General features: G+C 42.2%; 1 protein-coding gene across 3 annotated transcripts in view; it reads right to left on the bottom strand.

Moving 5' to 3' along the window:
- NFU1 (NFU1 iron-sulfur cluster scaffold) overlaps positions 1-12,432 on the bottom strand; it is a 41,686-nt gene that overhangs the window by 20,474 nt on the left and 8,780 nt on the right. For all 3 annotated transcript variants that reach the window (XM_003830928.5, XM_024927759.4, XM_008956341.5), the window contains exons 3-4: positions 6,993-7,128; positions 2,975-3,041 (exon numbers count right to left, since the gene is read on the bottom strand). In XM_003830928.5, coding sequence (XP_003830976.2) covers positions 2,975-3,041; positions 6,993-7,128 — 203 coding nt within the window. The remainder of the gene's footprint in view (positions 1-2,974; positions 3,042-6,992; positions 7,129-12,432) is intronic.

Here is a 12,432-nt window from a genome sequence, read left to right as displayed (position 1 = left end):
TACAACTATTCAAAAAATTTACTTATATATATTACTTAAAGGGTATGAAAGAAATTTGGCTGGGCATGGTGGCTCATGCCTGTAATCCCAGCACTTTGGGAGGCCGAGGCGGGTGGATCACCTGAGGTCAGGAGTTTGAGACCAGCCTGGCCAACATGGTGAAAACCTTTCTCTACTAATAATACAAAAATTAGCCGGCGTGGTTGCAGAGGCCTGTAATCCCAGCTACTAGGGAGGCCGAGGAAGGAGAATCGCTTGAACCCAGGAGGCGGAGGTTGCAGTGAGCCGAGATCGTGCCACTGCCCTCCAGCCTGGACGACGGAGTGAGACTCCATCTCAAAAAACAAAAAAAAGAAACAATATAGAAATAGTACATAAAAGGTGAGATAAATGGGGACTGCTAAGGTTATAAAAGTAAAACTAGTGAAATATCTTAGTGATTGGGAATGGAAACTAGTTCTGGGTAATAAATTATTTGGAAAACAAATCAGAGTGTTACCTCAGATCTTCAGTAAATAGCAGGCTCTACTAAATAGGAAAATATTGGTAATAAAAAGAAAAAATATTCTAAAGTTGTCTGAATGAGAAAAAAAGGGCAGCATATAAGCTGCAAATATACATATATATTTAGAAAAAAATAACACAAATGATGCATAAAGAAGTCTAATTATCAACTGGAAATCAGAAATAGAAACAGGCGATTGCTGAAGACATTCAGTAAAATGTGATAGTCCATGATGAGAAACGTTACTGGAAGAAAACAAAACAAATCCAGTATTCCGTCTATTAAATACCAACGTGGGCCAGGCGTGGTGGCTCACACCTGTAATCCCAACATTTTGGGAAGCCGAGACAGAAGGATTGCGTGAGCCCAGGAGTTTGAGACCAGCCTGGGCAACATAGAAGGACACTGTCTCTACAATAAAAAAAAAAAAAAAAAAATTAGCTGGGCATAGTGGCATGCACCTGTAGTCCCAGCTACTCGGGAAGCTGAGACAGCAGGATCGCTTGAGCCTGGGAGTTAGTGGTTGCAGTGACCCATGATCGCACTACTGTATTCCAGCCTGGGGAAACAGAGCAAGATCCCATCTATATGTATGTGTAGATAGATAGATATACACACACACATACATACATGTGTATCAACATATACCCTAACTTGGGATATTATCTATTGGTTATGTCATTTCACTTAAGAAAAAATTGTAGAGCTAGGGCAATTTCAAATAGGGTAACTAAATAATGAAAGTAAGAGAGCTAAAAGATGACTTACTAAATCTAATCAAGAAAAATAGGAAAAAAAAAAACAACAAAACCCTTTAAGATATAATCACATTTTTACCTATAAAAATTTTTATATAGCATAGGCTATACGTAAAAGAACTAAATAACTTTAAAAAATAAATATATAATTTCCCACTTATAAAATAACTAGTTGTAAGAATTAGATAACATATGTAAAGCACTAGGGCCATATCCGACATTGAATATATTAAATAAATGTTCATCCCTTCTTCTCCTTAAAAAATATGGAAGAAAGAAAACTGAAGAATGGGGGGCTGGACGTGGTGGTTCACACCTGTAATCCCAGCACTTTGGGAGGCCGAGGTGAGCAGATTGTTTGGGCTCAGAAATTTGAGACCAGCCTGGAAAACATGGCGAAACCTTATCTCTACAAAAAATACAAAAATTAGTTGGACATGGTGGTATGCATGTATCGTCCCAGCTACTAGGTAGGCTGAGGTGAGAGGACTGCTTAAGCTCAAGAGGCTTAGGCTGCAGTGAGCTGAGATCATGCCACTGCACTCTGACCTGGGTGTGGAGTGAGACTTTGTCTCTAAATAAATAGCCACAAGAGAATACTGGACTAGATGACTAGATTTAACATGTCACTAACCCAGTATGTCCCCTTTTTTTCTTTTTTGAGATGCAGTCTCGCTCTGTCGCCCAGGCTGGAGTGCAGTGGCCCGATCTCCGCTCACTGCAAGCTCCGCCTCCCGGGTTCACACCATTCTCCTGCTTCAGCCTCCTGAGTAGCTGGGGCTACAGGCACCCGCCACCATGCCCTGCTAATTTTTTTTTGTATTTTTAGTAGAGACGGGGTTTCACCGTGTTAGCCAGGATGGTTTTGATCTCCTGACCTCATGATCTGCCCGCCTCGGCCTCCCAAAGTGCTGGGATTACAGGCGTGAGCCACCACACCCGGCCCCCAGTATGTCCACTTTTAAGGACATAAAGAGCTCAGACTAATCCTTTCAATTTGCTTAAGGGGAGTTTAATAAATATTTTTGATTTTCACACACTATCAGGCAAGTGATTTAAGTTCCGTGGATATATGTCAATTAACAGATTTAAAAGGATACATAGTTCAAATTTAAATAGTTCATGTCCCATTAATCTAGTAGACATCAAAAATGGAACAGCCCTTTCTAGCAGATACTGCCTTGACTGTTGAAAAACATAGCATATTTTTTATAGGCGTGGTGGCTCACGCCTGTAATCCCAGCAATTTGGAGGCTGAGGCGGGTGGATCACCTGAGGTCAGGAGTTCTAGACCAGCCTGGCCAACATGGCGAAACCCTGTCTCTACTAAAAATATAAAAATTAGCTGGGCATGGTGGCAGGCGCCTGCAATCCCAGCTACTCAGGGTGGCGGGGGGGCACCGAGGCAGGAGAATCACTTGGACCTGGGAGGCAGAGGTGGCAGTGAGCCAAGATCGCACCATCACACTCCAGCCTGGGGGACAAGAGCAAGACTTCATCTCAAAAGAAAGAAAAAGAAAAGAAAAAGAAAAACATAGCATATTTCACTTGATTCTTGTGACATTTAGAGGGCAAGAGAGTAAGACCCTGTCTCAAAATAAAATATAAAAATTAAAGAACAGAAAGAATGGAAATGTTGGAGAGAGAGGCATTGGACTCAGAAAAAAATGAAGAGTATTTCAAGTCTTTTTTTCTATAATCCTATGTTTACCTTTGTGACAGTGATGAAATCTGGTCCAAAGAAGACACTTTTTACTCCTTCAATCCTAAATAACTGCCTGCAAAAAAAGAAAAAATAAGAGATATTAAAATGCTTGATTATGGAAAAGTTTAAACATACATAAAAGTAGAGAAAAGTAAAAAATTCTCCACATATCCTTTGTAGCTTTAACAATGACCAACTCATGGCCAATTTTGTTTTATATTCCTACTCTACGATTTAGCAATCCCACTCCTAGTTATTTACCCAAAAGAAATAAAAACTCATGCTCCACAAAGACTTGTACATAAATCTTCATAGCAGCTTCATTTAAAATAGCCACACATACAGAAAAATATGGAAATGTCCATCACCTGGTGAATGAATAGACTGCTATATCTATACTATCAATCATTCATTCAACCAATATTTGACACCTACTAAGTGCCAGGCACTGTACTAAGCACTAAACAGACTATTTTTTTTTTCTCTTTTGAGACGGAGTCACCCTCTGTCCCCCAGGCTGGAGTGCAGTGGTGAGATCTTGGCTCATTGCAAACTCCGCCTCCTGGGTTCAAGCGATTTTCCTGCCTCAGCCTCCCAAGTAGCTGGGATTACAGGCGCCCACCACCACGCCCAACTAATTTTTGTATTTTAGTAGAGATGGGGTTTCACCATGTTGCCCAGGCTGGTCTCAACTCCTGACCTCGGGTGATCCACCCACTTCCCAAAGTGCTGGGATTACAGGCATGAGCCACCACACCCAGCCTAAACAGACTATTTTCAAAAGACTAACTTCAAAAGAGATTTTGCCAACTGAACATCTGACAGAAATAATCTCTAACTAATCTATAACTGAATTAATTGGGGCTTTTTTACTTTTACTTTTTTAATACAAAATATGAACTCATTCTTGATGTAAATGTTTCAAACAATAAAATTTAAATGCCCCTTGACTACCCCTACCAAATCCTGTTATCAGTTTCGTGTGTATTCTTCCAGATCTTTTTGTCAGTGCATTTGTTGTTCTGTGGTTTTTGCTTTTATATACATAGTATCATATTGGACTCACTGTTCTGCAAGTTGCTTTCTTCACTTGTATGTCTCAGATGTCTATGACAATAAATACATCCCTGCACATATCTTGGGCACATGTGCAAGTAACTTCTAGGGTAGGGTTTTTAAAACCCAGTAGTGAGTTGTGGAATCATGTATGTAGTGACAGGGTTTTATGTAATAAAATAAAACAGAACAACAAAAAGAGATGAAGAAAGGAAATTTAAGAATCTATTATCTATTGTAAGGGTGAAAAAAGAGTGAAAACTATCCCATCAAACATTTGTATCTCATGCATACACACACATAATGTAAAACACTTTTTACTGTGACTTATATCAAAAAAGTACGAAAAACAGCCTGTAATCCCAGTACTTTGGAAGCCGAGAAGGACAGAACACTTGAGCTCAGGAGTCTGAGACCAGCCTGGGCAACATGATGAGACCTAGTCTCTACAAAAAATACCGAATTTAGCCAGGTGAGGTGGCATGTGCCTATAGTCCCAATTACTAGGGAGGCTAAGGCAGGAGAATAGCTTGAACCCAGGAGGTGGAGGTTGCAGTGAGCCAAGATCACGCCATCACACTCCAGACACTCCAGCCTGGGCGACAAAAGTGAAACCTTATCTCAAAAAATAAATAAAAAGTTAAAAATAAAATATGAAAAACAAACACTCTAAGGTATATTCGGAGAAGTGATATGTTTAAGAAAAAAAAAGTACCTATTAATTATAAATTTTAAAAACGATTCCAGAGCTTAGCAAATCCCTAGGTTCCTTAAACGAGACATATAAAATGGCTGTATGTATAGAAATAGTTACCTAAGCTCTGTTTTCCCAGTATCCCTGGCAATCAGATTGAGGCTTCGGTTCCCCAAAATTTCAACTGATGCTGACTGACTCTACTGACTCTAATATTCTTTATTATTAACTTCTCTAACTATCAGTTAAAAAGAGGTTCATCCCAACAATTTTATCATTTGTGCTTTTTTTTTTTTTTTTTTTTTTGAGACAGTCTCGCTCTGTCGCCCAGGCTGGAATGCAGTGGCGCTATCTCGGCTCACTGCAAGCTCCGCCTCCCGGGTTCATGCCATTCTCCTGCCTCAGCCACCCGAGTAGCTAGGACTACAGGCGCCCGCCACAACACCTGGCTAATTTTTTGTATTTTTAGTAGAGATGGGGTTTCACTGTTAGCCAGGATGGTCTCGATCTCCTGACATGATCCGCCCGCCTCGGCCTCCCGAAGTGCTGGGATTACAGGGATGAGCCACCACGCCTGGCCCTGTTCTTTATCATCTCTAACATACAGTAGTCCCCCCTTATCCTCAGGGGATCCATTCCAATGCCCCCAGTGGATCCCTGAAACTACACATAGTATTGAACCTTGCAAGTATTATGTTTTTTTCCTATACATATATACCTATGATAAAGTTTAATTTATAAATTAGGCACAGTAAGAGATTAACAACTGATAATAAAATAGAACAATTATAACAATATGCCAGCATCACTACTTTAAGATATGGCTTCTAAGTGATCAATGATGCAGCGACGGTGGTGGGGGGTTCAGCAGAGGGGAGGGCACAGGCAGACAGTGTATACGACATGGATACACTGGAAAAGGGATAATTTATGCCCTGGGGAGGACAGAGCAAGATTTCACCATGCTGCTCAGAAAAGCAGCACAATTTAAAACTGATGAATTGTTTATTTCTGGAATTTTCCATTTAATATTTTTAGACTATGGCTGATCTTGGGTAACTGAAACCAGGGAAAGTGAAACCACAGATAAGGGGGGACTACTGGTTTAAACATGCCTTTATCTGGTGAATTTTAAAACTGTCCCCACTGACTAGTTTTCATTTATAGTTCTGAATAGAGTATTTTAGAAATTATTCCATCTAGAAAGAACTACAGATTCAACTACCCTTATGAATAAAATAAGCAAGTTTTCATTATTCTTAAAAATCAGATTTTTTAAGATCTGAAATGGAAATTTACCATATTTATCAATTTGATGAATATTTTTTCTTAAGTAAAAATATAAGTTTTTATTTATTCATGCTATAGATCTCTCAAATATATCACAGGAGAAAATTTTTTTAATATCAACTCTCATTTTTCTTTTCTTTTTTGAGACAGGGTCTCACTCTCTCGCCTAGGCTGGAATGCAATGGCACAATCATGGCATCACAGCTCATAGTTTCCTTAACTTCCTGGGTTTAAGTGATCCTCCCACCTCAGCCTCCCTAGTAGCTGGGACTACAGATACATACCACCACACTTGGCTAATTTTTGTATTTTTTGTAGACAGGGTTTCACCGTGTTGCCCAGGCTGGTCTCCAACTCCTGAGCTCAAGTGATCCCCACCTCCTCAGCCTCCTCAACATTTTTGGGTTTTTTTGAGACAGGGTCTCACTCTGTTGCCCAGGCTGGAGTGCAGTGGCACCATCATGGCTCACTGCAGCCTCAACCTCCCAGGCTCAAGCAATCCTCCCATCTCAGCCTTCTGAGTAGCTGAGACCAGAGGTACACACCATCACACTCAGCTAAATTTGTGTGTGTGTGTGTGTGTGTGTGTATGTGTGTGTGTGTGGTGAGATGGGCTCTGTGTGTGTGGGGGGGGGGTAGAGATGGGCTCTCTGTGTGAGTGTGTGTGTGTGTGTGTGTGTGTGTGTGTGTGTATGTGTGTGTGGTAGAGATGGAGTCTCTCTATGTTGCCCAGGCTGGTCTCAAACTCCTGGACTCAAGCAATCCTCCCACTTCAGCCTTCCAAAGTGTTAGGATTACAGGTGTGAGGCACTGCAACAGGCCTTTTTTTTTTTTTAATCTCTCATCTGAAAAGAAATTATTTTCTACACTTAAAAAAAAATGCAGTGCACATAAAAATGCAATAGTTAAACAGAGTTGTCTTAACCCCAAAGTCAGTTCGTTATTTATGTTTCTTGGTAAAAGCAAATGAAAACAGTAACATACCTAGCCAGAGGGGAGCGAAATGCTGCAGCTGGGGTGGGAAAATCCATGGTCCTTGTCTCAAGAACTGGTTTTCCTGGTATAAACTTTAAGCTGTTTGGATTTGGGGTATCTTGTGTTTGAATAAACATGTATCTCACTAAAAAAGAAAAAGAAGAAAATGTTATTCTAGAAAAAACAGTTAACAAGTTTATGGACTATGAAGTGCTCATTTGCAGAGAATCAGAAAAAGTAAGAAAAACTGGGGAAAAACCCAAGGCTTTATTGCCCTGACAAAGCATTTATAAAGATAAGAAAGAAATATATCACCATAGAGCCGAGCGCGGTGGCTCACACCTGTAATCCCAGCACTTAGGGAGGCTGAGGCGGGTGGATCACGAGGTCAGGAGTTCAAGACCAGCCTGGCCAAGATGGTGAAGCCTCATCTCTACTAAAAATACAAAAATTAGCCAGGCGTGGTGGCGGCTGCCTGTAATCCCAGCTACTTGGGTGACTGAGGCAGAGAATTGCTTGAACCTGCGAGGCGGAGGTTGCAGTGAGCCGAGATTGCACCACTGCACTCCAGCCTGGTGACAAAGTGAGACTCTGTCTCAAAAAAATTTATATATATATCTCAATATATTTAAGTGCATATAGTTTTCTACTAACACTCTGGTTTATTGGTTTTTGGGTTTTTTGTTTTTGTTTTTGGTTTTGGTTTTTTTTGAGACAAGGTCTTGCTCTGTTGCCCAGGCTGGAGTGCAGTGGCACAATCACGGTTCACTACGACCTCAAATTCCAGGGCTCAAGCAATCCTCCTATTTAAGCCTCAAAAGTAGCTGGGACTACAGGCGTGCACCATCAGACCTAGTTAATATTTGTATTTTTTTGCAGAGACAGGGTGTCACGCTATTGCCCAGACTGGTCCCAAATTCCTGGACTCAAATGATCCTCCCACCTCAGCCTTCCAAACTGTTGGGATTAGAGTGTGAGCACTGTGCCCAGCCAATACTCTGATTATTTAAATAGTTGTGTTATGAAACAGATTCCAGAAATAGTAAACACTTAAGTCTTATACATATTCATAATTCAGGAGTCCTATATATAGTCTATTTGGTGACTTTGTACCAATGGCTATCATAATCATAGATCACTTATTGCTGACATTAATACACTAAAATGCTACATTCTCTTCTTTCTAAAGTGCCACCATTATTTTAAAGACAAAGTTAGCAATTTATAATAGTAATAATAAAGTTATTGTGTGCTTATTATATGCCAAATACAGGGTCAAACGCTTTTTTTTTTTTTTTTTTTTGAGGCGGAGTCTCCCTCTGTCGCCCAGGCTGGAGTGCAGTGGCACCATCTCTGCTCACTACAAGCTCCACCTCCCAGGTTCATGCCATTCTCCTGCCTCAGCCTCCCGAGTAGCTAGGACTACAGGCACCCGCCGCCATGCCCGGCTAATTTTTTCTGTATTTTTAGTAGAGATGGGGTTTCACCGTGTTACCCAGGATGGTTTTGATCTCCTGACCTCATGATCTGCCCGCCTCGGCCTCACAAAGTGCTGGGATTACAGGTGTGAGCCACTGCGCCCAGCCAAAGGCTTTTTTTAAAAAAAGTTTGTGGAGGTGGAGTCTCCCAATGTTGCTCAGGCTGGTCTCAAACACCTGGCCTCAAGTGAGCCTTCCACCTTGGCCTCCCAAAGTAAAGTGCTGGGATTACAGGTGTAAGCCATCATGTCCAGCTCTGGGGCCAAGTGCTTTATTTATTTATTTTTAATTTTTTTTTTTTTTTGAGATGGAGTTTCGCTCTTTCCCCCAGGCTAGAGTGAAGTGGCACAATCGTGGCTCACTGCAACCTCCGCCCCCTAGGTTCAAGTGATTCTCCTGCCTCAGCCTCCTGAGTAGCTGGGATTACAGGCATGCACCACCATGCCCGGCTAATTTTTGTATTTTTAGTAGAGACAGGGTTTCAACATGTTGGCCCAGCTGGTCTCAAACTCCTGACCTCACGTGATCCACCCACCTCAGCCTCCCAGAGTGGTGGGATTACAGGTGTAAGCCACTGTGCCCGGCCTAATTTTTTTTTTTAAACTGGGTTTCACCATGTTGGCCAGGCTGATCTCAAACTCCTTGCCTCGAGTGATCCACCTACCTCAGCCTCCCAAAGTGTTGGGATTACAGGCATGAGCCACCATGCCTGGCCCAGGTGCTTTAAATGTATTTATGCCTTTAACAACCCTGTAAAGAAGGAACTCTTATTCCCATTTTACAAATGAAGACACGGAGGCTTAGAGATATTAATTAAGTTGCCTAATGGTACAGTAAATAACATAACAAAATACAACATAAGCAAGAATCTATGCAAATTACTTCCTGGAATATTTAAAAGATATCTATTTTGTTTGTTTCAAGACAAGGACTCACACTGTACCCAAGCTAGAGTGCAGTGGCACAATCTTGGCTCACTACAACCTCTGCTTTCTGGATTCAAGCGATTCTCATGCCTCAGCTTCCCAAGTGGCTGGAACTACAGGTGTGCACCACCACACCCAGCTAATTTTTGATTTTTTGTAGAGAAGGGGTTTCATCATGTTGGCCAGGCTGGTCTTGAACTTCTGGCCTCAGGAGATCCACCCGCCTCGGCCTCCCAAAGTGCTAGGATTAAAGGCGTGAGCCACTGTGCCTAGCCTAAAAGACATCTTTACAGACTCTTCTTTTTTTGAGATTGAGTCTCGCTCTGTCGCCCAAGCTGGAGTGCAGTGGCATGATCTCGGCTCACTGCAAACTCTGCCTTCCAGGTTCAAGCAATTCTCCTGCCTCAGCCTCCTGAGTAGCTGAGATTACCAGCATACACCACCAAGCCCAGCTAATTTTTGTATTTTTAGTAGAGATGAGGTTTCACCATGTTGGCCAGGCTAATCTCGAACTCCTGACCTCAGGTGATCTGCCTGCCTTGGCCTCCCAAAATGCTGGGATTACAGGCATGAGCCACTGTGCCCGCCAACTCTTTTCTTATAATATCTTTTTTCTAGGACCATGATTAGATTGAGAATGGATTCACTAAAGCAATAAAGAGATAACACAATCTTTAATTTCCTACCTTGCTATTATGACAACAGCTTGCAGGACGAAAGGACAGCACTGGCATTTTAATAGTTTTAAAACTATTAAACAGATCTGATTATTCATTATGAATAATCATAATGAATAATCATAATGAAGGGGGCAGTGGCTCACGCCTGGAATCCCAGCACTTTGGGAGGCCAAGGCGGGCGGATCACGAGGTCAGGAGTTCGAGACCAGCCTGGCCAACATGGTGAAACCCCGTCTCTACTAAAAAAAATACAAAAATTAGCCAGACGTGGTGGTATCTGCCTGTAATCCCAGCTACTCAGGAAGCTGAGGCAGGAGAATCGATTGAACCCGGGTTGCAGTGAGCTGAGATCCTGCCATTGCACTCCAGCCTGGGCAACAGAGAGAGACTAGGTCTCAAAAAAAAAAAAAAGAAAGAAAGAAAAGAAAATGAATTTTCTGGCCGGGCGTGGTGGCTCACGCCTATAATCCTAGCACTTTGGGAGGCCAAAGCGGGTGGATCACCTGAGGTCAGGAGTTCCTGACCAGCCTGGCCAACATGGTGAAACCCCGTCTCTACTAAAAATACAAAATTAACCGGGCGTGGTGGCAGGCGCCTGTAATCCCAGCTACTCAGGAGGCTGAGGCAGGAGAATCACTTGAACCTTGGAGGCAGAGGTTGCAGTTAACTGGGATCGCACCATTGCACTCCAGCCTGGGCAAAAAGAGCAAAACTCCATCTCAAAAAAAAAAAGAAGGCCAGGCATGGTGGCTCACGCCTGTAATCTCAGCACTTTGGGAGGTAAAGGCGGGTGGATCACAAGGTCAGGAGTTTGAAACCAGCCTAGCCAACATGGTGAAAACCCATCTCTACTATAAACACAAACGTCAGCCAGGCGTGGTAGCGTGCGTCCGTAGTCCCAGCTACTTGGGAGGCTGAGGCAGGAGAATCACTTGAACATGGGAGGCGGAGCTTGCAGTGAGCCAAGAATGTGCCACTGCACTCCAGCCTGGGTGACAGAGTGACACTCAGTCTCAAAAAAAAAAAAAAAAAAAAAGGCCAGGTGTGGTGGCTCACACCTGTAATCCCAGCACTTTGGGAGGCCAAGGTGGGCAGATCACCTGAGGTCAGGAGTTCAGGACCAGCCTGGCCAACATGGTGAAACCCTGTCTCTACAGGGGTTTTGTAGAGGTAGGGTTATTTTGTAGAGGTATTTGTAAAAATACAAAAATTAGCCAGGCGTGGTAGTGCGCTCCTGTAATCCCAGCTACTTAGGAGGCTGAGGCAGGACAATCACTTGAACCTGGGAGGTGGAGGCTGCAGTGAACCAAGATTGCGCCATTACAGTCCAGCCTGGGCAACAGAGCGAGACTCTGTCTCAAAAAAAAAAAAAAAGAAAGAAAAAAGAAAATGAACCTTCTGAGTAAAAAGAAATCCTCCATCTTACAGCAGTATATTTAAATAGACTGTCAATACTATATAACAATTAAAATTTATTCAGTGCCTGGCCGGGCGCAGTGGCTTATGCCTATAATCCCCAGCACTTTGGGAGGCCAAGGCAGGCGGATCACCTGAGGTCAGGAGTTCGAGAACAGCCTGGTCAACATGGTAAAACCCTGTGTCTACTAAAAATACAAAAATTAGCCAGGTGTGGTGATGTGTGCCTGTAATCCCAGCTACCTAGAAGGCTGACGCAGGAGAATTGCTTGAACCCAGGAGGGGGAGGTTGCAGTGAGCCAAGATCCAGCCACCACGCACTCCAGCCTGTGAGACATAGTGAGACTGTCTCAAAAAAAAAAAAATTATTCAGTGCCTATCATGCGCTGGGCAGGGTGCTAAGCACTTTACATGTATTATATCATTTAATCCTTACGTACTTTCAATGAGGTACTATTTTTATCTTATTTTATAATAAGGAGACTAAAGGTCACTCAGCTACTAAGTGACAGAGCCAGGATTCAAAGCTGGACAATTTTCTAGGTGCTGACTTTCTTAGCCACCGTACATATTGCTAATCCTTATCTAACACTGCCAGGCATAATAGGAAAATACATTTAAGATCAATCTTCCTGTCCTAATTTTCACATCACCTATTTTAGGAGAGAGAATAGAATATCAAAAAGCAACAGTTTTATTTTAAATTTGAAAGAGTTTAAATTTGGCAAAACATATGGTTGGTACAAAAATGCTTTTCTGAGTCATTACAGAAAAAGTTCTAATTTGACAACTGAGAGTCATTTTTGTACTTTGCCATGCAGTTCCAGCTAGCTGAAGTTAAACCATTTCATGGATAAAGAAAAAAATTGAAAGTGAACTCCCATACATTTTGTTTAAATCCTTTTTCTAATTAGACAACCAGACAATTCCTAAAAAATGAAAAAATAGC

The sequence above is a fragment of the Pan paniscus genome, chromosome 12, assembly GCF_029289425.2.
Source record: "Pan paniscus chromosome 12, NHGRI_mPanPan1-v2.0_pri, whole genome shotgun sequence".
Lineage (NCBI taxonomy): Eukaryota > Metazoa > Chordata > Mammalia > Primates > Hominidae > Pan > Pan paniscus.
The sequence above is the reverse complement of the archived record's forward strand: the minus strand, read 5'-3'. Positions and strand labels throughout refer to the sequence as shown.